The sequence below is a fragment of the Rhineura floridana genome, chromosome 8 (genome assembly GCF_030035675.1).
Source record: "Rhineura floridana isolate rRhiFlo1 chromosome 8, rRhiFlo1.hap2, whole genome shotgun sequence".
Classification (NCBI taxonomy): Eukaryota; Metazoa; Chordata; class Lepidosauria; order Squamata; family Rhineuridae; genus Rhineura; species Rhineura floridana.
The window spans coordinates 47,285,441-47,313,310 of NC_084487.1; the positions used below are offsets into that span (position 1 = coordinate 47,285,441).

At 42.2% G+C, this 27,870-nt stretch overlaps 1 protein-coding gene across 3 annotated transcripts; it reads left to right on the top strand.

Moving 5' to 3' along the window:
• The first annotated feature begins 11,935 nt into the window (after positions 1-11,935).
• CSDC2 (cold shock domain containing C2) lies at positions 11,936-27,627 on the top strand. Of its 3 annotated transcripts, XM_061639280.1 has the most exons (5): positions 11,936-12,085; positions 20,723-21,306; positions 24,234-24,482; positions 25,255-25,377; positions 26,010-27,627. In XM_061639280.1, exons 2-5 carry the CDS (start codon positions 21,251-21,253, stop codon positions 26,170-26,172), a joined length of 591 nt encoding a protein of 196 aa, XP_061495264.1. In that variant the 5' UTR covers positions 11,936-12,085; positions 20,723-21,250; the 3' UTR covers positions 26,173-27,627. The 3 variants fall into 3 exon arrangements, with proteins under 3 accessions (XP_061495264.1, XP_061495265.1, XP_061495266.1); XM_061639281.1 differs by lacking the exon at positions 20,723-21,306 and having other exon boundaries at positions 11,937-12,085; XM_061639282.1 differs by lacking the exons at positions 11,936-12,085; positions 20,723-21,306 and adding an exon at positions 12,092-12,332.
• Positions 27,628-27,870: the final 243 nt, after the last annotated feature.

Consider the following 27,870-nt stretch of genomic DNA (forward strand, 5'->3'; position numbering starts at 1 on the left):
AAAGCTTTCTCTAGATTATCGATCCATAATAGTGTTCTGATGGTTATGTAAGATTATTCCTCTTAATGGATTGAGGATGAATACTTAAAAAAATAATAAATTGTTTACCAAAACTTCCTGGAGCTTTGCTAGGACACTCATTGGATGCTGTAGTAACAGTGATAGGGCTCCTATTGCTTAGTTGGCTTATTGAATAACAACTCTACATTGCAGTTATTGCAATTTCTTATTAAGAAATAAACTAGTTTGTGAAAAATCCCAGCTGACAACTCTTAAGAGAGAATTGAGAGGGCTGTCATTCTTAAGCTGCAATTGTTTCTAAGTGTGATACAGTATGGAATTTCTACAGAGCAAAGGACTTTTCAGAGTATACAGCCAGTATTGTCTTTAAATCATCCCTGAGGTCCCGTATGACCCGGGTTCAAACTATTAAAAGCTGATCCTAGTTATGTGCCACTTGTCTCCATAATGGCAAGAACTCTCAACGATCCAAAGACCGCTCTGGATTACCCACAAAGTTGTTGTATCCAGAATTGCATTCATTAGAGTTGGCCTGATTTCGTTTGATTAGCTTTCATAATGGAGCATAGTTCACACAGCAGCCACCACCTTGCTTTTTTTAACAGCCAAATAGAAGTTGTGCTGAGTACACAAATGGCTGAATTTTAATTGATGTAGTACACACCTATTGAGTGACTGCTCCCACGTTTTTCAGTGCTGACCTATGACCTGAGAATACTAGCTGGAGCCATTATGTCTTTTATGCCTTTGACTTGTATGTTCTATGTTTTTGATCTATCTAGCACTCTGGTTTTGCAAGAACTTTCTAACTAAGAAGTGTTCAAAATACAATACATAGACAGCTTCCCAAGCTACTATACTGGTCTTCTTCCGAGTTCTGAGAGGCCTGTGATGATGCCCATTAACCCAAATAATGAAGTAGGGAAATTCTCCTACTGTACACTTGAACGCAAATTTGTTCACAGCCATATTAAAAGCAAAACAGTAAGCATAAATGAATCTATACCCACTGTTTCCCTGTTGTCTGGTTAAATGTACCTATTTTCTGTTCCATTGGGTGGCAAATGGTTATCCCTCCAGCTATGTCTAGACTATAGCTCCCATTATTTCTGAGCATTGGCAATGCTGGCTGGGGCTGATGAGAGCTGGATTCTAGCCGCATCTGGAGGGCTGCAGGTTCCAAACTTCTGAAGCATGGCTCCTTCCATTCACTCGAAAACTAGATACACTGCTACTTTTTTGCATCTGGAAAATGAGAACTCTGCTGGATCAGACCAAAAGACCATCTAGTTCAGCATCCCGGTCTCACAGTGGCCAACCAGATGCCTATTAGAAGCCTATTAGAAAGACAAGAGTCCCACTTGTGAATACCAGTAGCTGGTATTTATATGGAGCTGCTGCACTAGCCCATGGAAGGGAGGGGGAATAAATGTTGTTGGGACATAGTTTGATAATCAGTGCTGAACACAACCATCTGCGCAGCAATGAACTACATTGTCCCAGGTGACTTCAGAATTCTTGACCTTGCACTGTCTTTAATTCTGCATATGCAGCACGCATAGCCAAATGCACACTCAAGAGCTATAATGCTACTAGGTGAATATCTGGTGCTATAAATGATACTTTTGTCACTCAAGGTCAGCAGAATAGTAGCCTTCTAGTGCTGCAGTAAGAGTCTTGCCTGTATAGTTTGTACAAGTAAAATAGAGTGACACCTTGTTGTGGGTTAGCTACTGGCGAGCAAGAAACAGCATGACTACAAATTCCAAACTTTCTGTACATAAATGCATTGCCCAAGGAGGAAAAGATAAGGCTCATTGAACAGGAAGATGGGAACAACTGCTTCCTCATGCAGGAAGCCAGTCATGGTTATGGAAATTCTTACATTACCCAGCTTCAGTGGATAGTGTGGATTCTGAAGTGCTCCAGTTTTATTCAGAAGGGTGACTGTCCCAGTGTCTTTCAGTGTGACTTGGCCTGTTTTGCACCACATAATATATAGCCCACCCACCTCACCAAACCAAGAATAATGGTAGCCATTTTCTTTCTCGGGAGCATAGCAAAAGATACAGGAAGAGCAGCTGAATTGATTCCTGTTGCACTGCAACCATTCCAGCTTTCTTTTAAACTGCAATCTGAAGACCTTTTGGACAGCACAAGGCCCATTCATCTCATCAGGACTTGTGCCAATAATACTTTAAAGTGGCTGGCTGTTTGTACAACACAGTTCCAGACCAGACCAAAGGGAGAATGACAGCATTATGAAGATAGACCGAATCTGTCTTCCTGTCACAGCGTTCCTTGGCATTTCTAAAATTAAAGAGACATTGTTGCATTTCCGGACTGCTAATCCAGTGTGAGAAGTGCCTCCATCTGCTTCACAGGCTAAGGCAGAAATGGTGCCTGTAATACTGAATAAAGTGGGTGCTGGTTTTCATACTGCCCTTCTCGAAACGCTTCTTGGGTTCTACAGGAATGCATCTTGAGTGGTGTCGGGAAAGACACTTTCCCAAGCTTTGCATCATCTGAAGTGTATAGCTTTACAGTTTTGGAAGAGAGGTTAAACTTACCTTTATAAGATTGAAAAACACGTTCCACTTTCTAAAATGAGAAACTGATGGACTTCAAATTAGCCCCTGCAAACTTCCCAATTCCTCTCTCTGAGAAGACAACGGAAAACATCACAAAAAAGTTAATTATGTTTTCTGACTGGATGTTTGTTGGTTCATTAAATTTATATTCTGCCCTTCCAGAAGGAGCCCAGGGCGGCAAACAAAAACACTTTAAAACATCTTAAAAACAAAACATATTTAAAAACATATTACCCCTTTGTTCTCCCCATTATTTCCCTTAGATTCCTAGCCCCCATTTTTCTTTCAGGTTCTCTTCCCTTCCCCCTTTAGCTGTTCCCTTCATTCTTTTCTTGCAAGAGGGACCCCATTTTACCTTTACCTTCCTCTGCCTCCCCCCCCCAATTCAGCTGGGCATTTCTGTTATCCTGCCTGATCTTCCCTGCATATCCTCGGTGTATTTTTTGCTCAGCAAATTCTAAAAAAGGGCTCCCTTGTCATGGAATTTGTGTCTGATTGCCTGTTCTTCATGCTGAGCTATAGAACTACTATGAGAACATGTTGTGATATCTTTTTGATTTTCACCACCAACCCTGGTTTTAAGAATGGAAGCAGCTGCATTTTAAAATTCCAGCCGGCCTACCTGCTCAGCCATACAGTCCAGCTGTGTATCAGGGATCCTGAATGAACTATGATTTCAACTGCAGAGGAGAGTTAAAACAGATAAACTTGGTGTACAATGTAAGATACCTAATATTTCATGTGGTACAGCAGAGGGTCCTGGGTTCAGCCTCTGGAGGTTCCTGCTGAAAAGATCTGAGGTAGCGGGATAGGAAAGACTGCCTAAGGCTCCACAGAGGTACTACCAGTCAGAATAAGCAGTACTGTACAAGGCTATATGCAGCAATAGTCTTGATTCAGTATAAGGCATCATATGTCCATACAATTCACTAAGGAATCATTTCTGCTGCCACAGGCTACTGGAGTCAGTCACAATGACTTTGTTCTATTTGATTTGCAGAAGCCCCAGAAAGAGATATTCAGTGATCATACTGCAGATATACACACACACACAGAGTGTTTGAACATCATTCCTGATACCAGCAATTTACTGAACTTATCATTATTGAATTTTGTTCCCAAATCAATGCCAACATCAGCACCTTTTAAAGCAAGGCAGGAGGAATCATACTTGGAGCCTTTTGCCCCCAAGCCCCTAGGAAAAATAAGAAAGTTCATACTCCTCTTGATACTGATTGTTTCTGCAATCTCCAAGATGAAAACTCTGAGATTTCCTGTTGCCTTGAGTTAGAAAGCAAAATCCCAAGGCAATTTAAAAAATAGTCACTAGCCAGAACTCAGTAGCTGAGCCAATCAACTTCTAGAAATAGTTTTGCTTCCCGATAATGAGCCAGCACGGTTATAAACACATTCCATAAATTTGGTCTTTAAATTAATCATGAATTCCATACTCTTTCCCTTGATTTGTGTTTATTTACATGGGAGGCTGCAGGCAGGGGCCTATTTTCTTTTGCCTTGCTACAACTCCTCATTGTATTAGGTGGTTTTATAAGTATTTCACGACGATAATGATAATAACAATCAGGGGTGAGGTATGGGATCTAAATCTTTGTTCTCTGATTCCTAAACTTGAATAAAAGAATGGCTTCTCTTCAGGGACCATCCCGTCAGTTTCCCTTATACCATGTGTTGTGTTGTTCTCCACACCCAGGGCTGGCAGTCTAGAGACTGTCAAGGCTTCTATGACTGACCATGACAGTCTCAAAGCACCAGTCTCCTTTCTGGTAATAAAATGATTTATCATTCATTCCTTTCAGACTGAAGCTTTTTATCTCTCCAAGCACAAAAGGTGAAACACAATGTACTAGAAAAGCACTGAACAGAAGCAATACCATATTTGGACAAAGTCATGTTTCACTCCCACAATTACATTTTTTAAAAAACATAAAACAAATAATGCAGCAACCCCTTTCATAGCATTCTCTAGAAATGTGCATAATGTGTCATCAGCTCCCTGCCTACTAATGGGTTGTAAGTAAAACCAAAATGAATATTTCTGTTTTAAATCTTTGATATATTCATACAGTTGGAGCACACAAAGTGGACAAGTTTATACTTATGCAGGGATTAAGTTAGAACTCTGCATGGCTCTGATCACACAGCACAGCACAGACTATGGTGTCGCAGAATCTGGCAGCTGACTTGGAAGTTTCTGTCAGTTGCACAGCTGATTATGCAAAGCAGAAGAGCATCCAGTTTTAAACAGCCCAATCATTCAAAAAAATAGAGAGAGCGCACATTCTGCAAGTTGGACAGACCAGAAATAGATTTGTTTCGAACTGTAAGCAGAAGTAATAGGACAGTGGTAGGGAAAATGAAGGTTGAGTGCAAACAGCATCACTTGATTATTTTGCCTGTTAAATGTTAGATCTGTGAGTTATGTGAAAATCAAGTATCAGCAAATATATGCAAATGAAGGACATGCCAAGCTTTGTTGTTGTTATGTGATTTCAAGTCGATTACGACTTATGGTGACCCTATGAATCAGTGACCTCCAATAGCATCTGTCATGAACCACCCTGTTCAGATCTTGTAAGTTCAGGTCTGTGGCTTCCTTTGTGGAATCAATCCATCTCTTGTTTGGTCTTCCTCTTTTTCTACTCCCTGCTGTTTTCCCTAGCATTATTGTCTTTTCTGGTGAATCATGTCTTCACATTATGTGTTCAAAGTATGATAACCTCAGTTTCATCATTTTAGCTTCTAGAGACAGTTCTAGTTTAATTTGTTCTAACACCCAATTACTTGTCTTTTTCTTAGTCTATGGTATCGGCAAAGCTCTCCTCCAACACCACATTTCAAATGAGTTGATTTTTCTCCTATCTGCTTTTTTCACTGTCTACTTTTCACATCCATACATAGAGATCAGGAATACCATGGTCTGAATGATCCTGACTTTAGTGTTCAGTGATACATCTTTGCATTTGAGGAGCTTTTCCAGTTCTCTCATAGCTGCCCTCCCCAGTCCTAGCCTTCTTCTGATTTCTTGACTATTGTCTCCCTTTTGGTTAATGTCTGTGCCAAGGTATTATAATCCTTGACAAGTTCAATGTCCTCATTGTCAACTTTAAAGTTACATAAATCTTCTGTTGTCATTACTTTAGTCTTTTTGACGTTCAGCTGTAGTCCTGCTTTTGTGCTTACCTCTTTAACTTTAATCAGCGTTCATGTCAAATCATTACTGGTTTCTGCTAGTAGTATGGTATCGTCTGCATATCTTAGATTATTGATATTTCTCTCTCCAATTTTCACACCTCCATCTTGGTCCAATCCCGCTTTCCATATGATATGTTCTGTGTACAGATTAAACAAATAGGATGGTAAAATACACCCCTGTCTCACACCCTTTTCTACTGGGAACCAATCGGTTTCTCCATATTCTGTCCTTACAGTAGCCTCTTGTCCACAGTATAGGTTGCACATCAGGATAATCAGATGCTGTGGCACCCACATTTCTTTTAAAGCATTCCATAGTTTTTCATGATCTACATAGTCAAAGGCTTTGCTGTAATCTATAAAGCACAGGGTGATTTTCTTCTGAAATTCCTTGGTCCGTTCCATTTCTCACTCCATATACGGTAAGAGCCTTTGTTGTAGTTTACTTACTTTACTTGCATGGGATATTAAGGCAATAGTTTGATAATTACTGCATTCCCTGGGATCCCCTTTCTTTGGAATTAGGATGTATATCGAATGCTTCCAGTCTGTGGGCCATTGTTTAGTTTTCCATACTGGTTGACAAATTTTTGTCAAAATTTGGACAGATTCAGTCTCAGTAGCTTGTAACAACTCTATTGGTATGCCATCTGTTCCTGGTGATTTGTTTCTTCCAAGTATTTTAAGAGCAGCTTTCACCTCATATTCTAAAATTTCTGGTTCTTCATCATACGGTACTTCCATGAATGAATCTGTGATCCTTGCATCTCTTTTATAGAGTTCTTCAGTATATTGCTTCCATCTTCCTTTTATTTCATCTTGGTCAGTCAGTGTGTTCCCCTGTTGATTATTCAACATCCCTACTCTTGGTTTAAATTTCCCTTTCATTTCTCTAATCTTTTGGAATGGGGCTCTTGTTCTTCCCTTTTTGTTGTCCTCTTCTATTATCTCTATACAATAACTGTTGTAATAGTTCTCTTTGTCCCTACGTACTAGTTGCTGTATTGTAGCATTTAGGGTTCTGACTGTGTTTCTATCTCCTTTTGCTTTCCTTCCCTCTTTAACTATTTTAAGAGTTTCTTCAGTCATCCATTGAGGTCTTTCTCTCTTTTTAACTAGAGGTATTGTCTTTTTGCATTCTTCTCTGATCATGTCTCTGACTTCACTCCATGGTTCTTCTGGTTCTCTGTCAACTAAGTTTAAAGCCTCAAATCTGTTCCTTATCTGATCTTTGTATTCTTCTGGGATGTTTAAATTGTATTTTGGCATTATGATTGCTTTGTTCTTCTTCTTTAGCTTTACTCTGATTTTTGATATGACCAGTTCATGATCTGTACTGCAGTCTGCTCCTGGTCTTATTTCTGCAGAAAGTATGGAACTTCTCCATCTTCTGCTACCAATTATATAATCAATTTGATTCCTATATTGACCATTTGGTGATGTCCACATGTACAGTCATATTTTCATTTGCTAAAAAAATGTGTTAGCAAGAAACAAATTATTAGCTTCACAGAATTCAGTAAGTCTCCTGCTTCATTTCTGTCTCCTAAGCCCCATTTCCCCACAATTCCTAGTTCTTCTCTGTTCCTTATTTTTGCATTCCAGTCCCCCATGATTATCAGCACATCTTGTTTTAGTGTGTGATCAATTTTTTCCTGTACCGTGTAAAATCTCTCCAATTCCTCTTCTTCTGCGTTTGCCATTGGAGCATAGACTTGGATGATGTTTATGTTAATAGGTTTCTCGTTTAATCTCATTGATATCACTCACTTAGACCTTGTGTTGTAGCTCTTAATTGCATTTGCAACATCACTTCTTACTATTAAAGCAACCTGTTTCTTCTTAAATTTTCATTTCCTGCATAAAATATTTTGTATTTGCCTGATTGAAAGTGTCCTATTCCAGTCCTATTCTCTGCCTAGCTCTGGATTTATGTGATTTTAACATCCAAGTTGTTGTTTTGTTGTTTTAATGTTGTTACTTGTTCTGTTTTTATCTTGTCTGTATTAATTATTGTTTTCACTGTTAGCCACTCTGGGAATCCTTAGAGGTTGAAGAGCAGGGTAAAAATGTGCCAAAACCCCCAAACATTTTAAAGAATTTTCTGGGTTAGACAAAAATACATTTGTTGCAGCAATGAATTTTGAATTTAGGGCTTTCAACATACTTTTCTTTCTGCAAATCCAAATTTATATATGTGATTATGTAGGTAATCGTTATGCACAAACTAGATTTGGCTTAGAGGTGCATTCAAACCTAATTTGCAAATAAGCTGTTATTAGTTTAGCTCAGTTTGATAATACATGCTCTGCCGCATAGTTCCAAGTTAACTGGATCCAATTAAAAGGATCATATGAAAGGGAGGACTGATGCCTGAGACCTTGGAGAACTGCCACTACTTTATTTAGTAGTTATGCTTGGACAGAAAAACATTTTATTTGGACTAATCCCTGTGACATTTACTAATTCCCACCATGAAATAAACACCAGCATTTAACAAAGCAGAAAAATGCCACCTTAGTAATTTTACCTGGGGAGGATTTTGGGTCCCCATGACTGATATTTGATTTTCATTGATTATGCATAAAATGTGGGGGTGAAGAAGGAGAGGAGGCAGCTGTTCTGCTATACAAAAAAAAAAAAAAGGAATTCGTTGATTCTCTTTGGTAGAGGATCCACCCATTGGGGAGAGCATCTCCCCAACCTTCAATGGAGGACATTTACATTCAAGTCTCAGTTCCATTCCCTTGTGAATATGAGCTTCCTGGCACAAGGACCAGCCTTCCTTTGTGTATGTGGTGCCTAGCAATCCTCTGTAATTGAAGCTTCTGTGAGAAATTGCAATAACAGATGCAAACAAAACATAGCTGAGGGCAAGCAGTGGTGAGGATGTACTGCCAAACTGAAGCCTGGGAAATCAGCTCCACACAGGATATGGCTTATCTTTTAGATCAAGATTATAGAGATGCAGCCGACAGAAGGGTTGCCAAGTTGCAACCCAGAGAACCTGCTTGTTGGTTGGTTTAAAGTCCCGGTGCAGCAATAGAAGAGACAGCCACAGTTGCTTCTCTCTTAGGAGCCATAGCTCAGTTTGATAACACCTGTTCTGCCTGCAGAAGGTTTCAACTTCTCTGGTATTGCAGGTTAAAAGGATCATATGATGGGCAGGACATCTGCCTGAGACCATGGAGAACTGCCACAAGTCAGAGTAGACAACACTGGACAAGATGGACAAATGTAGTCCAACCTTTATTTCTCCCTTCCCCTGCCTTGTTACCTGCCCACATTCATATGCAACATAGCAGAAGTCATGGGAGTTGGGGGTGGTGAGACTATGACAGGACTGGTAGAGCACAAGGCAGGCATATTTAAAGCTATACATAACCTTAGGCCCACAAGATGGCCTGAGTTGCCCTCCTTGGTGTAGAAGTAATGGAAATTACTCCCTAGTAAACCTGGTTAGGTTCTTACTTGAACATGATACTCCTGCTCATCTAGGGAACATGGGGCTGTGCATGCTATCTGCACCCTGAACATCCCTGCATGTGTCTGCTTCTGGATTGAGGGGAGATCCTAAACATGTTTGCATCAAGAAGAATTCTTTACACATTTGGATGAATGTGTCACAGGTGTACAGATCCTTTGAAAAGTGATCACTCCTCTGTTGACCTTTGTAGCACCAGCCATGACTACCTGAATTAGGTACACTACTTTTAGATGTTGTAGTAGCAGTGTAGGATTCCAGAATAATGAATAGGATCTGAATAGGATGGCTGTATGCAAAACAGGACAGGGCTCCTGCACCTTTAATAGTTGAGTAAGAAGTGGGAATTTCAGCAGCAGCAGCTTGTCATGCAAATCTGACTGAAATTCCCTCTTCTACACAACTATTAAAGGTGCAGGAGCCCTGTCTCCTTTTGCACATGGCCACACTGTCCCACTAAAGTCAATGAGAGGTAACACATAGCTTCTATAGCAGTGGTTTTCAGGCGTTTTAAACCCATGCCCCTTTTTAGCTAACATAAAAATCCCACACACCCTTTCAAACCTGGTTTCCCCAATAATACCAAAATACTGTGCACTCGTGATAACATGCAGATAATGTAATAAGCTGTGTACAGTCTTTTCACCTTCTGAACATTTTATACTTTTATATTTTAATATTGTTAATTTTTACTTATACATATTTTTGGAAACTCTCTCTCTCACACACACAAACACACACTCTCTCTCTTCATATGCTCCTCCAGTTGAAAATCACTATTACATAGGCTCGGCCTTACATCTTTACTAGCCCAGACCTCTGTTATACCAGTCTTTGATTAACACATCTATATGGTGGTGAACAGAGCACTTATGAAGATGCAGCTTATCTCACCTTTGCATGTCAAGTGGCCCTGCCATCCCTCTTTTATACAGTTATTAAAGGTGCAAGTGCCCCTGTTCTTCTTTTAACCTGGTAACTCTGCTAATAAATAAAAAGCAAAGGTGGTTGTGTTGGTCCATAACTCCCAAGACCACAATTGGGGAATATCTTTATTGGGGTCAACCAAAATGTCACAGAAGTACAGCAAGCTTTTGAATTCTCCAGAATCAGGCAAGATATTAGATGCAGCAGGAGGTGAGGGAGATGAGAAAAATTTTAAAAAACCAGGCTGATGTAGCAGCAATGAGGTCAGCAAATAATAAATGAAATTCAAACAGCTGACTGCAAAAAAGACAGAACTGTCTGGTCTGACAGACAATGCAAACTCACGGGCGATTCCTGAAAATGGGATTCCTAGAAACAGTGGCTGCACTATTAATCAGGAAGTCCCTGGTCTCAGAAGTGAGCTCCTGAATCTCAGAGAGGGTGCAAAATCCATCAGATTCCTTTGCCTTTCAGGACATTAGTCAATTATTCATTTAGATTATCACGTGTCTGGTGCTTTCAATGTGTCATTTTGGAGAGTAGCTTTTGTGGGGTGTGTGTGTGAATTGTTTTGTTTTGGGGTGCTGTCTTGAGCATGTGAAAAGGTGGCTAGCAATCCAGTAGCAACAAACAAACGTGCCTAGGACTGGGCTGGCATGCAGACCAGCTAAAAAGGAGAGCAGGGTTCTCCACATCCCTTTTAACAGTTGCATCTTAGCAAGGGCAGCTTGTCTTATTTATTTATTTATTTATTTATTATATTTATATCCCGTCCTTTCTCCCAGTAGGAGCCCAGGACGGCATACATTTTGTCTTATCCATGCATGACAAAACTAATACTAACATTCTCTCTTCTGCGCAACTGTTAAAGGTACAGGAGCTCTCTCTCTGGTATCCTCCATCCCCATGGTAGATATTCCAGTTGGCTGCATACACACCACATGCCTACTCCCAAAGAATCCTGGGAACCATAGTTTACCCCTCACAGAGCTACTATTCCCAGCACTCCTAACAAACTACAGCTCCCAGGTCTTGGGGGGGGGAATAACACGTTTTAAATATATGTTAAACGTATGGTGTGGATCAGTAGTGTAGTGGTAAATTCAGAAGTGCAGGGTTCCTTCATGTTAATCACAACCATGCCCCACCCCTGTTTTTTTGCTGCGGGGTTGAGAATGAGATCCTTGTTAATGCATAGGAACCAATAAGCATGAAAGAGGAGAGTGTTAGCACTGAGAAGACTCACCACCTTTCACTCTGATGATTCACTCCAACCATCAGGAAAGGACAAGGAAGCATGTTAGAAGATTCTTCACAGTGGCTAACGCACTCCCCTTTCATGCTGGTTGGCTTGTAGGATGCTGGAGACATTAGGACCCTGCTCCCAAAAAAGTAAAAAAGTCTAAGACCTCCTCCCCCCAGATCCTGCATGACTACACTCCTGGTGTGGATGCTCCGGACTATGAGTGGCATGGGCTCCCCTGGCTCTGGATGTACAACTATCCCTTCCTTGTGTACCATTCCACCTACATGCAGCTTTTTCTCTTTGATGGCTGTGTGGTGGTGTGAGCCACGGTCCAGTGTAGACAAGGCCGTGTCTCTCTCATTCTCGCTGTCCCCCTCTGTGTCCCCTTTAAAGTCTGGAGGAGAAGTTACCGTCCTAATCCCTCCCACCTGCCTCCCTCGCTGCTCTCCCATCATCCTGACGTCAGGAGAAGGCGTGTGGGTGCGACTGCCTCCCCCATATTTTAAATCCATCAGAAGGCTGCTATTAAAAGGGGAGGCGGCGGCAGCGGCGAAGAGAGGGAGAAGCCTAGCCCCTTGCAGAAGGGCCGCGCCTCCTCCTGAGGTAACTTTTCTTCTTGTCTCTGTGCGCGAGCAGGGATGCTTTGTGAATTCTAGCTGTAGTAGGGGGAGGTCCTGCAAGCAAAGGGGGGAGAAGGACACCGATGGGAGAGGCCAGGCTGAGAAGGTGATGGAGCCGGATGCGTAACCATCCACCGGCTGACAGCGCTCTGGCGATTTCTTTTAACTCTTTTGTGTCGGGGCTCGCTGTAGAAGGAGGTGGAAATCATTCTCTGGCGTCGGGAGCAGAGGTCAGTCTGTCTGTTCGCGTCTGATTTCACCCGTGAGTGAACGGCTGGGTGAAGGGATTGGGGTGTGTGTGAACAACTGTCTGTGTGGTCGCTTCCCTAAAAACTGGAATCGGTTGGGAGGGTCGCCTTTCTTGTCTTTTATTCCAAGGGCGGGGGAGAGATCTGGTTAGGCATGCGGGTGCATGTGTGTATGTGTGTGTTTTAATCCATTCTATCACCTGACAAGTCATAATTGACCCGGGAGCAAGTGGAGAGAATGAACATGTCAGCAATAATTTCAGGTTAGTGTATTCCTTTAAAATTTCCTAAATTAGTATTTGGTACGTACAGCTTTTGAAAGGGCTAGCTGACCGGTCCGTGGTTGCTTGGAGAGTCCCCGCCCTTTTCGGTCCTGTTAGGTTGTCTTCCCTCCGCCCACGCTCTTTCTCCTCTTCTCTCTCTCTCTGCCCCCCCCCCCCAAATATCTTGTTTCCCAGTTCTAAGAATGCTTCTGTATTCAGATCTTAAAGATGGCACTCGTCTCTCATTGGATAATCGGGTTTTTGTAAATGTGGCTGCTTAACTAGAGCTCCACCAGAGGGGTGAGACCGACTGTTTTTAGATAAGCTGGTGCCTTGAAGAACCTCACCCAGTTACTGATTTATTTTATTTTATTATTTTAATCGGAGATGCCTTTCTTACTGGAGTTCCTTTTCACCAGATTCTGCAAGTGAATGTCTTGATTCATGCTCTCGATTGAGTGACGCCTATCTTGGAAGGCAATAGGCTTTTATTAACATCGGACAGACAGCATTTATCCATTTGTTAAATTAAAAAAAATACTACTAGATACAAGTTTTGATCCTTTAAAGAAGGCAGTGTAAGAGAGAGAATTAAACATTGTTTGTAAACTGCAGGAAGGGAACTAGACCGTTTCATTAATGTGGCTTATTTAAGCATTTATGGCTGACGTCTTGTGTTAGGAATAGCTAATATCTTACACAGCAACTAATATCTACACAGCAACACTATCTGATGTTGTTGTTAATAATATTATTAACAGTTATTACCTGCCCTTCGCCCAAAGGTTCCAGGGTGGGTTACACAATTTTAAAATACAGCATTAAAAACAACATAAAACAACTGATGCTGAGGTTTTAAGACAACAATATTTTGTTTTAAATGATTTCTTATTTAAGTGCCTCAAAAATCTAAATGTGGTATAAAATATTCTAGGTTTTCTATGCAGACACTACACACCTACAAACTGCACATGTGTATGTGCGACCAGGACTCTGCTTTGTTTCAACGCTGGGGCACTTGTGGTCATTTGGATGCTGCTGGACTGCAGCTCCTATCATTCCTAACCATTGGCCATCATGGCTGGGGGGGTGGGATGGGAGTTGTAGTTTGGCAACATCTGGAGGACCAAGGTTTCCCCACCTCCTTTTTTTAGTCTTTGAGTCCATGTACAGTTTGTATGTTCATAAGCACAGTATGAACTAGTCCATGCATGTAAATTGGGGGTGGGGTTTGCTGTCACAATCCTGGTCCTTCTGTGCACATATATGCACAGAGATTGTGCAAAGAGTTCTCTGGTATAGTGAGTCCATGGCAAAAGCAAGAACTAGGGACTTCCTGATTTGGAGCTCAGTCTCTTAGCTTCTATTGTACCCAGCTTGGTGACCACAGTTTAGATTGCAAGCCTGAGTGAGTAGGGCAAATTTGGCATTCTATTTCTGGACTCTCTCCTTTATGGACTTTCTCTAAGGCTTTGGGTATGTGTATGTGTGGAAGGCGCTCTAAATAAGTGTGTGTTTGTTCAATGGGACAGTGTGGTGAAAAAGGGGAGGCTTCCACAAACATGCTGCATAAATGAATACTTGGTTCTTGACTTAATAAATAACTTTGTTCTCTCAAATTGTCTATATAATGTCTTGCATAAAATAGTGACAACACTTCATGAATGGTAGTTACCAAGAGCTTAATGTGTCTATTGGAGAGAAGTGGACTCTTAAAGAGTTTAATCGATTCCCACTTAAAAATACAGTTGAGGATAAGTAGTTTAGGCTGCAGTCCTTGAAGTAAGCCAATTTAAACTCCGTGGGTCTTACTTCTGAATAGACACATACAGCAAGGATGGGCAATCTGTGGCCCTTGACCTAATTTCATGTGGCCCTTAGTCTAATTTAATAGTGGCAAGGAGAGGAAATGGGGAAAGGCATGGCAGAAAGAGAAAAAAGGTGGCTGGGGCTCTGGCCCCATTCATTTTTTGCTCCACCCTTCCACCCTTCTGACACTGGAATTTTACTAATAGCATGCGGCCTGTGATAGATTATCGCAAGGGAATATGACCCCCAATGGAAAAAAAAGTCCCCCACCATCTGATTCATTGGAGTGCACGGTTAGCCTCTAAGAGGGAGAACTGGAATCTTTGAGTGGGAAATGGCCCTCTTTTAAGTATCTGTTGTGTGTGTGTGTCCGCGCATACTCTCACTATTTGCTTTGGAAGAGCTGATGCATTGGTGTGCCCACCTTGCACTTTAGTATAGATGTGGGTCTGAGCAACCCACTATTAGTGTGTTTTCTGGGTAATTGGATTCCCTTCAGTCTGGCAAGATATTTTAAGTATGTGAAAAAGAGAATTATGAGATTAAAGATGAGAAGCTGGGAAGGAGAGAAGGGATTGGTTTGTGGGACAGCTTATGCAAGTTAAATATGAATGTATTAGCTTAGCTAAAAGTGCCATCTGAGGGATTTGCACTGCTTGAGGCAATGGTTGGAGAGAGTCTGGCCAATTCTGTGTGTACACTTCCTTACCTGCGGACCTCCCAAAGGGCAATGGCCATTATGAGATAATGTGAAATGGGGTCTCAAGCAGCCAGAAGGAAAGAGAAGGGACCACAGAATCTGGTATGAAACCAGAGCCAGGACCCAGCCTACCTGGAGCTCTTCCTCCTCCTCCTGTGGCTGAAGAGGAAGCAGTGTCTGCAAACTACTTCAACCTACCTCCCAGTGGCCCTCCAGCTGTGATGAACATTGCCCTGCCACCCCCGCCTGGCATTGCTCCACCACCACCTCCAGGTTTTGGGCCACACGTTTCATGTGATGGGTCCTCCACCTCCTTTTATGAGAGCTCCTGTTCCTATCCATTATCCTTCTCAAGATCCACAGAGAATGGGTGCTCACACAGGGAAACACAACAGCCCCTAACACTGCAAGATCATTCTCATTTTTCTTTTGTTTTCTTTTTTATGGAATTTACATTGGTGGCATACCACATTCAGTTATAGCGAGTGGGAAACTAAATATATCTCTCCTTCATGTTCACATGAACCAGGTTTAGTCTTGCTGTGTTTCTCAAATAGAAGATCAGATCACTTTAACCAAAATACTTAGTACAAGTATTTTGAGGAAAGGATGGCTTGTGCTTAAAACAAACAAACTAAACAGAGAAGAGAGCTATAAGAATTTTAATTGTACTAGAACTATAAATTCTTTTGTTTGCCGCCCTGGGCTCCTATTGAGAGGAAGGCCAGGATATAAATCAAATAATAAATAAATAACAAGGTTGCTTCCCAGTGCAGTCCCCTCCCCTCCCTGTAGTTGGCCATGAAGATTGAAGCACATGGAGCTTGAAGTGAACCCTTGATGCGCATACAGTCTAGCTTTGTTCACACATTTGCATGTCAAATCCATGTGTTGGGGGAGAATGGAATTCCACTTGCTGGACCAATTTCTGCTTATTGATTGCATCCTGTGAACAGAGTCTAGATGCATACAAGGTATGCATTTCTGAGGCACATCCATCTGCCCTTCATACAGAGTGCTTGGACAACGTCAAGCAACTTCTGAACAATCTACACATGGAGTTGCCAGCAGGATGATTGGATTCTCCTACTTTACATGTTGATTGGATGTAGAATTGCTGTTTGAATGGGGCTTTGGTCTCGTAACAGTGGAGGGTGGTGGCACAGATGGCAGTTGGGCAGTGAATGCTCCAGGTTTAAGTCGGACCTTTCAAAGAGCTGCACAAGGTGCTGCAAGAACCTTGGACAGCTCCTTGAAAGTTCAGACTGAAAACCGGAATGGATTCACTACCCAACTGAGCCATCAACCTCAGGGTTTTTGGTGCATGTCTGTTCTTCTGCTGAAAGCTCTCTGCCACCTTTTCCTACTGGCAGTGTTCCCTAAATAGCCTATGCCACTGAGTCCAATCCATTTTATCAAGCATTTCACCACACACCAACTACCAATGTGTGGTTAAATTCTCCTTACCATTTAGCAGAATGGAACAGATGGGCACCTGAGGTGAGAGAACTTATCTGGGACAGTTTAACTATTTTTATTGGCTCACTGTTGCCTGACAACAACACTCTCATGGGAACACTCCTTCCTTAGTGGATAAAATGCCAAATTTAATAGATAACGTTTTCAGGAACCTATTCTGTAAATCAACTTTAAGGGCCTATTCAAAAGGGCATGTTAGAGGTGTCTGTGTGTCTTTCCCATACTTTATGGTTACATCTGAGGGGTCTCATTTCTATGTTTATGATAGTACAGTACCAATATGTTTCTCACTGTAAGGAAAGGATGGGAAACCTGTGGCCCTCCAGACAGGGATGAGGAACCTGTGACCAGATCTTTTGGATTCCACCTCCAATGGCCAATGGTTAGGGATGATGGGAGCTGCAGTCCAGTGACAGTAGGAAAGCCAAAGGGTTCCCCATTCCTGCAATAAGGCAAATAGGAGCTGGGTGAGTGGGAACTTAGACTGGGGAAAGGGTAACCCCTTCTTCTATGTTCTTTCTTTATATTTTTTAAGAAAACACATTGGGAGATCTGATCATACCTCTCCAGTGTCTCATCTAGTGTGGCCCTTGTGCTGAAAGCACAGTTGGCTAGCTGACCTGTTGTCTGGGAAGCATCTTGCATTGTTCAGTAGACTCGGTTTGGCCTCAGCCTGGGCATTATTGCTTCGGAATGCTAAACTCGGGGCAACTTCCAATGAACTAAAAATAATCCAATCAATCACATTTAAAAATAAGCTCAAAATGATAATCAGATGGGTTAGCTGTGATATCCCTGCAGCAAAAATAACAAGGAGTCCTGTGGTTCCTTTATTATTTATTATGGCATAAGCTTTCATGGACTACAGTCCATTTCATCAGATACATGAACAGTTGTACAGATACATAACTGGGGAAGGTTCAAATGCAGATAGTAGACATTACATTATTAACAGCAGCCATTCACAAACAATACTGATGGCACCAACATCCTTGCACTGGTAAGCCAATTATCATGTGTAGTGTAATAAAAAAAGCCTTTGTCCTGATTAATCTAATTCGGTCATAGCACTGAATATTTTAACTGTAATTAAGCAATTTTACATGTAGTCTCCCTTTTGAAATTCCTTTGTTCCAGTGTGGCGACCTTAAGGTCAGGTACAGAGTATCTTGGGAGGGTGCCATTTCTGATGTTAACTTTGTGTCCATTTATTCTTTTGCATAAAGAGTGGCCTGTTTCTGCTACGTGGAATGCAGAAGGGCATTGTTGGCAGATGATGATGGTATATATCACATGGGAAGATGAGCAGGTGAATGAACCCCTGATGTTTTTGATAATATTTAGGTTCTGTAATAGTGTTGTCAGTAGACATGGGGACAGAGTCTGCTGCAATTATAATTAAAATTATTAAATGATACAATTACACTGAAACCAAAAATTGCCTTCAAATATGGTTGCTGGTGTTTTAAAGGGAATGCGGTTGAGCAGCTGATTAAGAATATTGCAATCATGTGCTGCTTTCTGGACAGTTTGCTGCATTTCCTTCCTCCAAGGTTGTTGGTTGTGATCGAGTATAATTTGTGCAGTTTTCCTTCATTTTTGTGAAGTGGTTTATAACTGGATCGCAGTAAAAATTTAGCAGATCTGTTTAACTATCTTGAAATATGGTGTCAAGAATATGTGTAGAACCTGTAACCTTGGCTTTCATTTTGAGTAATGGACTAGAATTCCATTACTTGGCTTGGGCTATCTCATGGGCCTTTGCTGCCCTGTCATAGTCTCATTTCTCACTGCTCTTTTATTATTTATTATTATTTGTGATGCCTAAAAAAGCTCAAGGGGTGGGGCTTGCAGAGTACGGCATGAGTCGTCTTTGTAGAATCTGGATTTTTTACTATGGATTTCAGATCTCCAGTAGTGACTTCCATATGCAATGGTGAAGGATGTGTTTCCTAGCTCCTTTACTGGATTTAATAAAAGTAATGAAAGCCACCATTAAAACAATATTCAGTAAAAATTGGAATTACATCAGCATAACCCCCTCCCCACAGCTGCCTGTTTAAAAGTCAGTAAGGAAGGAGTTTGGCGGAGCCTCCTGAGAAGCGTTTCTTTCTTGTGTCCACTTGCACTCACTCACAGTCCCCCCCCCAAATTTCCAAGGCTTCTGTATAGGGTGATGGTTTTATAGGTAAAATCTCCAAATCTGCAAGGAGGAGAACTTTCAGAATCCTTTGTAGCTGGTATTTGGATGACTAGCAGCAAGCTAATAAATGAAGCTGACTGGAGGTTACTTGAAAGGATTCTTATGCTAGACAGAAGACATATTTCCCTCTACTGCAATACTGAACCAAAAGCATCACATCTGCAAATATCATTTGTCTCCCTGCTTTGCTGTCTTTGTCTCTTTCTAGCCTTTTTGTGTCTCAGGGTTGCAGCAAGAATTGTGAATAGTATGGCATGAGAATGAATGAAGAAATGCCACAACTTGGGAATCATCCAGTGAAACTCAATGGAAGTTTCAGGACAAGTAAATGAGAGTATTTCATGCATGGAATTAATTACAACAAGATGCAGTAATGGTCCAGGTCACCACCATAAATAACTGAAAAGCAGGATTAGACAAATTCATGGAAGCTGGATCTTTCAGTGGTTGCTGAATAGCACAGCTAGAAATGGAACCTCCTTATTCAGAGGCAGAATGCCAGAAATGATGGGTGGCCACTTATGCATTATTCTCCCCCCCCCAAAAAAGAGGAAATGCATTACCAAAAAAAGTCATTTTAACCGGATTTGCATAAAATTTGCATTTATACATGTATATGTATAGAAGCCAATTGCTATAATAGAAACAGAAATACAACAATATATCTTGCCATAATGAGAAGATTGTGAGCAAATTATTTAGGTGTCTGCTTTCCAGGTGCTAACTATTGATGGGCACCTTCAAAGCCCCTGCTTGCCTGTCTTATCATACTTCATCTTTAATCTGGACTTGGACTGAACAGCCCTTCTAATAGAGGGCTGTCAAGCAGAACATGTGGTCACCCTAGACTTTCATAGCCAATTGTCATCATCCTTACTTTTGAGCTGCCAAGGAACATCTGGCTGGCTTCTGTTGGGGAACAGAATTCTACATTGTGTAGACCAGGGAACCTATATGGCCCTTCAGATGTTGCTGGGCTACAATTCCTATCAGCTCTAGCCAGCATGGGCAATGGGTCAGGGATGATGGGAGCTGTAATCCATCAACATTTGAAGGGCCATGGTTTATGCATCCTGAGGTATTCCGTTGGTTTGATCTACAAAGGTGGTTCTTGTCATCTTTGCATCCTAGAAAGAGCAACTGAAAGAGCTATTATTAGCAATAGCTCAAGGGTTTTTGAACAGGGAAATTAACTTTGGTATGGGATGAAAGACAAATAGATTCTTTGGAGACCAAAGTTTGACCTTCTTCATATCCTCTATCCCACCTCTAATTTCTTCTGAATTTCCTATTCTGGCTGGGCCTTGTACTACTAGCAGACTTATTGCAAGACAGCTTGATTTCAAGGGATTAATGAAATAATTCCGCTGCTTTCTAAAGCTGTAAAGTACTATGGTTAAGAATGCAAAGTGCCACTTTTCATTCTAACTGCCTGCTGCTATGCATATACAGAGAGTGAAATCCCACCTATTGAACGCAATGGACATCTCTTCAGAAATGACTTCTGATTATCTGCCAGACACCCCTATCCCACTGATACTGCAACATATTGGCCTACAATGTCCATTCCAATGGCAGTGGAAATCGGTTCCATTTCCTGTCAATCAGAGTGGCTGGTGACCATATATCTGCAGCTCCTAGACAACTGTTGCACTCATCCTTTCTTCTGAAAAGGACTGGCAGGTCTAAAGTTGATCTAGGACTGTTCCTCTTAAAGAGGGACTAAAGTACAGCTTCTGACACTCTTTCTCTCATCCCTGCTGAGAAGAACAGCAAGCCCCTTTGGCTGCACTAGTGAGTTTCCAATAGGTGGGTTCACCCACCTGTCAGTCTCTATATGTCATATGACATTGGGTGACTAGACTTTAAGGAAGGATTAGGAATGTACTCTAAGTGCATGATGATTCTTTCTTTCCAGATGGTGGTAGAGTAATCTGTCGCCTTTTTCCGTTGATGCAGAAAAATGTTCCGAATTCAACGTCTGCCAAACTCTACCATGAGCTAGAAAGGAAGAACCAGGAGTGCACTCTCAATTTTTCAGTTTGGCCTCAGGTGACATCAGGTGATGGGCAGTTGGCTGGGAAGACTGGAAGTTCCTTATCACAGGATTATCTGGATTCATTTCAGTCTGGCCTCAGGCCTGTGTTTGGCACTGAAACACCCTTGGTAACCATCATGCCAGGAGAAGGACAGGGGAGTGTGGCCTTGCTAATTCTCCTGGGTCTCTTGGTGACTTTTCATACCAGTGACCATGGTATTGTTCTAGATGAGCTGTCCAAGTTGGGGGCATTTATCTTCAGACTGCGATTCTGTTCAGATGGACAATTGTAGAAGATTGTGCTGGGGAGCTATTGTCCATCTCTGGCGTTATACTATGGGGTTCCACTGGCTTCCACCTTCCATGCTATTTAACATTTCATATGAAAGTGAGGTCATCTAGATACTGATGGCACATCTCTCCAGTGGCATCCATCTCTATTCCTCCTGTTCATCTTGTTTCAGGTGAGTCAGTATACTGAATCAGTGTCTGGCAACAGTAATGATCTGGATGAGGGCCAACAAACAAACTCAGTCCTGATGCTGTGGCTTGACTGTGGATCTAATTACCTACTTGACCTATGAGTCATACATTGTGAATACCTAAACTGCATCTGATCAGATATTCTTCTAAGATAAAAAGTAAAACTGACCAACAGAGCGGCATAGAGTTGTTCAAAGGCAATAATTTAATGCTTATAATTTACGTGAACATGGGGGCCCATAATGAATTAGCACAAGGCCAGCCATGGCAGAGCATTTTTTACTTGCAATTTTACTTGCTCTTATTTAAACTATTTAGTGATGGAAGCCCTTGCCAGTCTACTGCAACTCTGTCAGATCTGCCAGTAAATCATGATCTATCTTCTACCGGCTCCTGGATATTGGAGAGCTTTTAATGCAGCCCCTCTACTTGTCATTGGCTGTGTTGCTCTGATGCCAGAGCCTTGCCAGCCTTGACCTATTTGTTAATTAGTTAAGGTCAGTGGGGAAACATTGGGTTCTAAAATCTCTATTCCCTGGGCTAAATTAAGTGGCACTAAAGTATAACTATGTTGTAGACTTTTAATGCAAATTTTCAGGTTTATACTTGAGTGGTACAGGATGCAGGGGTGTACTCATCCAGCATCTCGCGGGTCTTAGACCCCTTACCTTTTTGGGAGCAGGGTTCCAGCAGCGCCCCTATATCTCCAGCATCCTATGAGCCAATTGGCATGAAAGGGGAGAGCATTAGCCACTGAGAAGAGTCTTCTGACATGCTTCCTTGTTCTTTCCTGCTGATTGGAGCCCATCAGAGTGAAAGGAAGTGAGTCAGCCACTGAGGAGAATCTTCACATGCTTATTGGCTTCTAGGGATGTCTGTTGTGAGAGGAGCTCATTTTCAAACCAGCAGCAAAAAGGGGGGCGGGGGCTTGACTGTGACTAACATGAAGGGACCCTGCACTTCTGAATTTGCCACTACACTACTGTACAGGAGACTTTTAGTTGGAAACAGGCAACACTTGATTTTTATATCCCATCCTTTCTCCAAGGAGTTCAAGGCAGGAGACATGGCACTCTCCCACCCTCAGTTTATCATCTCAACAATACTGTGAGGTAGCGTAGGCTCAAGATCACCCACTGAGTTTTATAGCTGAGCAGGTATTTGAATCTGGGTGTTCTGGTCCTAGTTCAACACTTTAACCACTACACTATGCTAGCTGGCTTTTTAAAGTAGGGTCAGTCTTGAATACATGTATGCATATGAATGAATTAACATGTACACAAGCAATTGCTGTTTGTCTGAGGGACAGTTCATGCTGGTCGGGGCTGATGGGAGTTGTAGTCCAAAACATCTGGAGGGTACCAAGTTGTGGAAGTCTGGTCTAGTGCATTAAAAAAGCATACTACTGACACTGCAGTATTGACACTGCATATTTAAGTTCACATCACATCCCCCTGATTCTTATTCCCTTATTGCTATAGGGCAGCCTTTCCCAACCAGTGTGCCTCCAGATGTTGTTGGACCACAACTCCCATCAGCCTCAGCCAGCATTGCCAATGGTCAGGAAAGATGGGAATTGTGGTCCAACAACATCTGGAGGCACACTGGTTGGAAAAGGCTGCTATAGGGACTAGCTTTTAGTCATTTAGTTCTGATCACTGGTAGGAACCTTGGACTGTTTGTGTGTGTTCATGTCTGGCATATATAAGCAACCATTCCAGCAAGTAAAAGCAATGCAAGTAAATAGGTGGAGATTGCTAACCAAATAGCCAGGGTCTTAAATCTCCCCTTCCTTTGATTGATAAATTTGTGCTCTTGAAGTTAGCTGGTTTCCCCCCCCCCTCTGCCTCCCTCCCCCACCTCACTTTCTCTTCCAGGCCTTGTTTTGCTTATAACTGTAGCATCAGAGTGCCTGCAACATCCTTCTGATTTCACTGCAAGGTGGATAGAGGGACTACGGGGGAGCAAGAGAAGTGTAGATGAACTGGGGGTGTTGGTAGTGTGAGATCAAGGCTAAAGAGATTATTTTTGTAAGTGAAGTGACAGCTCGTGTAGCAAAAGGAGGAAAGGCTAATGATCACCAAGATTGCTAGATATTCCGAGGATAATACTGGAGCCATAGACGTCATGCAGCCACCTTTTAATTATCTGCAGAATACTGTGTGGGTAATTAACATGGTTAAATAAGCCTGAAGCATCTGTGTTGCAACTGCATCTAAGGAGGACTTTTTTTTTTTTGCGGCGTGGTGGTCTAAAGAGACAAACGCATAATGTCACAGGAGAAGAAAATTGCAGCAAGTAGCATTATATGATGAAATATAATTATCCAAACTGAGCTGAAGCATTTTTATCTCTTTTGGGAATGACATTAAAATGGTCTCTGAGCTTGGGCTGATCTCATCTCAAGGCTAGAAAAATGGAAGTGGCATGTGTGGGTGTTGTCAGCATTGCAGGGTTTTCTGTCAGGGGTAACCAGTGTGGTGCCCTTTAGATGTTGCTGGACTTCAACAGCCATTTTCCTGACTACTGGCCATGCTTACTGGGCCAGTTGGCAGTTGTACATATGCTTGCTGACTGAGGCTGATGGACTGGGAGTCCAAAACATCTGGAGGGCACAGCATTGTTTATCCCTGCATTAGACAGTTGATTGTGGTTCCAGGAGCCCCATCCAATGGCCTTTTCAGCTCCAGTCTGCACAGTTCCCCAACCACCTGGTTAGAGCCATTTATTCCTCTCTGTGTTGGTAACTACACAGGTACCAGGTTTTAAGTAGCCAGGAATGCTACCTGGAATCTTACAATTGTCTTGGGGCCCACAGCTGTGCTACTGGCACCACTCTTTATAGCTGCCAAGCAGCTTTTCCATCCTTAGGACTCTTCTCGTTCTTTTTCTCTTGTTTGCATGACAGGTTGATCCCAAAGGCCGAGTGCTGTTACTACTTTCCTGTTAACATCACTTCTGTTCCAGAAGACAGCCACACCATGTCATCTGACCAAACGTCTCAGTCCACTGTGCCACCTCTCCACTCTCCGAAGTCACCTGTGTGGCCCATTTTTCCTTTTAACAGAGAGGGAAGCCGGATCTGTGAGAGAGGTGCCCACCTTCTTCGGGACTTACCCAGTCCCCTTCCCACAAAAAGAACCAGGACATACTCTGCGTAAGTAGCCAGGCTGTGCTACTAAGCTAGAGATCATCGGGATCCATTCTTTTCATTTTGAAATTGGTTAACATTCAGACTTCCTGAGTGGGATTGATGACGTGGAATATATTGTTGGGGGCAGGGGGAGGGGAGGAATTGGTTACCTTGAACCTATCTGCAAACCTGTTCTCAGTTGTACACTGGATTTGATTCTGGCCCAGTCCTGATAGAACTCTTTTAGGCTTTGATCCTTGTGGAAACTGGTGGAGTGAGTAGATAAGATGACACTACTTTCTGATAACTTCAGTTAATTCCCATTCAGGCAGACCTATTGAGTTGTCTTGCATTTATACCACAAGGGTTGTTATAGAAGATCCTTAGCCCCCTCACAGAGCTACAATTCCCAGAGTTTCCTGGGAAGAGGGATTGACTGTTGAAACACTCTGGGAATTTATTTATTTATTTATTACATTTATATACCACCCCATAGCCAGAGCTCTCTGGGCAGTTTACAGCAATCAGAATTGTAGCTCTGTAGGGGAATTGGGGGTCTCCTGACTATTCTCAGCACTCTTAACAAACTACAGGTCCCAGAATTCTTTTGGGGAAGCCATAACTGTTTAAAGTGGGATGATAGTGCTTTAAATGTATATTGCAAATGGGGACTAGGGGAGTTGGAACAGTGTTGTTATTTAGGAAGGCAGCAGCTGAACGTTTTCTTAGCTGGAAATACCAGTATGATTCAGATTGATTCTCATCCATTTTTCTTCCTCTTCCTTGCACTTCCTAGGACAGCTCGTGCCTCTGCTGGTCCTGTCTACAAGGGTGTATGTAAGCAATTTTCACGCTCCCAGGGCCATGGCTTCATCACCCCAGAGAATGGCACAGAGGACATATTTGTACATGTGTCTGAGTAAGTTCCATGGCAAGTTGGGTGCAGAGCCTTTAATGTAGGGGTTGCCAACTTTTTTGTCCCTGTAGGCACATCTTGAATTTTGAGAAAGTGCTATGGGCACCTGTCACAAAATGGCTGTCATGGCGGTAATGGCATAGGATGATGATTGAGCAAGTTCTGTCACTGCTGCTTCTCCTCATCCCCAGACAACCTCACGCTTGCTATGAGAACTCACCTATGATAGTGGAGATTGCACAATATTGACCCCCTCCATACTGCTGTTGTCTAATAACAGGGAGTGTTCCTCAGTACCAGGAAAAAATATACAAGTTTGCCACACCTCACTCATGTTCTCTCACACACTCACCATACACATACAGACCACAGACACACACACACCATCTCACACACTCTAAGGACCACCAGCCTGTGGGCACTGGGCAGGTGATCCCAATATTTTTATGTTACCATGCAGCTATACCACATCTGAGCAGTCATTGCTCCTTTTTCTCTCTCTACCCCAAATGGCATTATTGTCACACACAATACAGTGTGCATTTATGAAGGAGCTCTGTTACCTGAATATTGACAGAAAGTTTTATGGCTAAATTACATAGAAAATTAGGAAGTGTCCTTGTTTCTCTTTTCAGCATTGAGGGGGAATATGTTCCAGTAGAAGGCGATGAGGTCACATACAAGATCTGCCCCATCCCACCAAAGAATCAGAAGTTCCAGGCTGTGGAGGTGGTGCTTACCCACTTGGCTCCACACACAAAGCATGAAACGTGGTCCGGCCAGATAATTGGCTCGTAAACTTCTTTCTGAGCCTGCAGAGCAACTCCACCAGGAAGTGGAGTTGGATGGTGTGGTGGGTGGTGGAACTGCTGGAGCAATGGAAGAGAGTCCAGGCTGGCAATTCTTGTTTGCAGTGTGACATGTTTGCATTTATGTTGTCTTTCCTAAGATTTACGTTTTTGTTTGTAAGTGTGCTTTTCCAAGATGGCAAGCAGGAAATGGAAAAGAGTTGCTGGGTGGATTTCCTCCTATGTCTCATGAGCTCCTCATTGTACCTGATTGGGCAAAGGCAGCGTTCCTGTTTGTTTGTACTGTATGTGTGTGTCCATCCAGAAAGACATACTGGTATTTGTCTTGCTGCTACCCTAAACTCATTAACAAAAGGCTTGTATATTATTCTGCTCCCTTTAACAAATGCTCCCATTGCTTTTTCAACAGGGGCTGGTCCAGGAAGTCGGCCCAGGGGATGTTATGTTAAGCTCCCTTGTCCTTCTCAACCAGAGATGCAGTAATATTTGGGGGGACACTAGTACATGGCTTGAAAATATTTGGGCTATAGTGTCTTCCAGACCTTTGCACAAACTGTGCCATCCACACAGATTACCTGAAGGTAGTTTTTGTCCCATTCTTTCATCCCCCTCCTCCAGCAGGGGATCACGACTTGCACTTCCTCACTCTCAGTTCCATTGATGACACTCTTGTGGATTTTTCTCTGTTAAGATCAGTGGCTTGGCTCCCACAGGTAGATGAGCTTTGGGGACAGGATTATTGGTTTGGTGACAGATGCTGCTCCTCACCCCCCATAACTGCAAACGCAACAGGCTTTATCTGGAGGAGGTTATCTAGAGAGCTAGTAGAATGCATTACTGAAGAAGCAGTTTCTGAAAAAATAAACATGATCCATACTGTCCCTCCTCTCTTGAGTGATATTCACAACTGAATGTCAGTTCCTTCTGATGCAGCACAGAGAAATGACTAGTCTTACTTAGTCCCCTGACTGAACAGGAGTCAAGAATTTGGAGGTCTGGGTTAATAGAGCACCAGACATGATCTCTGAGGCCAGCCTGCTATCAGAAGTGGTCTAGGAACTGCCAGATCCTGTGCTGCTTCTATCTGTCCAAGGCATAATGTGAGTTACTCTGTGCCAGAAGTGCTGAGTGTTCACTTCTTTGGTATTATGTAGCAGTTTAGGTACTTAATCCTTCAGGAAAATAGTAAATTGGCATTATTGTGAAAAATGCTGGGCTGTCTTCTTTATGCCATTGATACAGGTTTATTTTCCGAGCAAATCATTCTGAATGCTATGTTGTAGGAGTCTTTATTCATTTTAATTGCTGTCAAAATCTTCCCCTTTTTACAGAGTCTTTTCAGTGGATTTTTTTTATTTATTTATTTAATTACATTTCTAGACCGCCCTATAGCAGAAAGCTCTCAGGGCGGTGTACAACAAATAAAATCACAATTAAAATATGAGCAAGTGTGGAAAAATATATATATATATAGTACAATTATAAAACATTAATAAAATTGCCATTGAGATTTATAAATTAAGATCATATTAAGTTTAGAATGTTAAATTAAAATATTTAAAAATTTACAAAATTTAAAAAGCCTGGGCGAAAAGGTAAGTTTTTACCTGGCGCCGAAAAGATAACAGAGAAGGCGCCAGGCGTATCTCGTCTGGGAGGGCATTCCATAGTTCGGGGGCCACCACCG

Coding starts and splice junctions, on each gene's coding strand:
- CSDC2 (XM_061639280.1), top strand. CDS start 21,251: ATGGCACATCTCTCCAGTGGCATCCATCTCTATTCCTCCTGTTCATCT. Junction 21,307..24,233: donor TCCTGTTCATCTTGTTTCAG/GTGAGTCAGTAT, acceptor TTTGCATGACAG/GTTGATCCCAAAGGCCGAGT. Junction 24,483..25,254: donor AGAACCAGGACATACTCTGC/GTAAGTAGCCAG, acceptor TGCACTTCCTAG/GACAGCTCGTGCCTCTGCTG.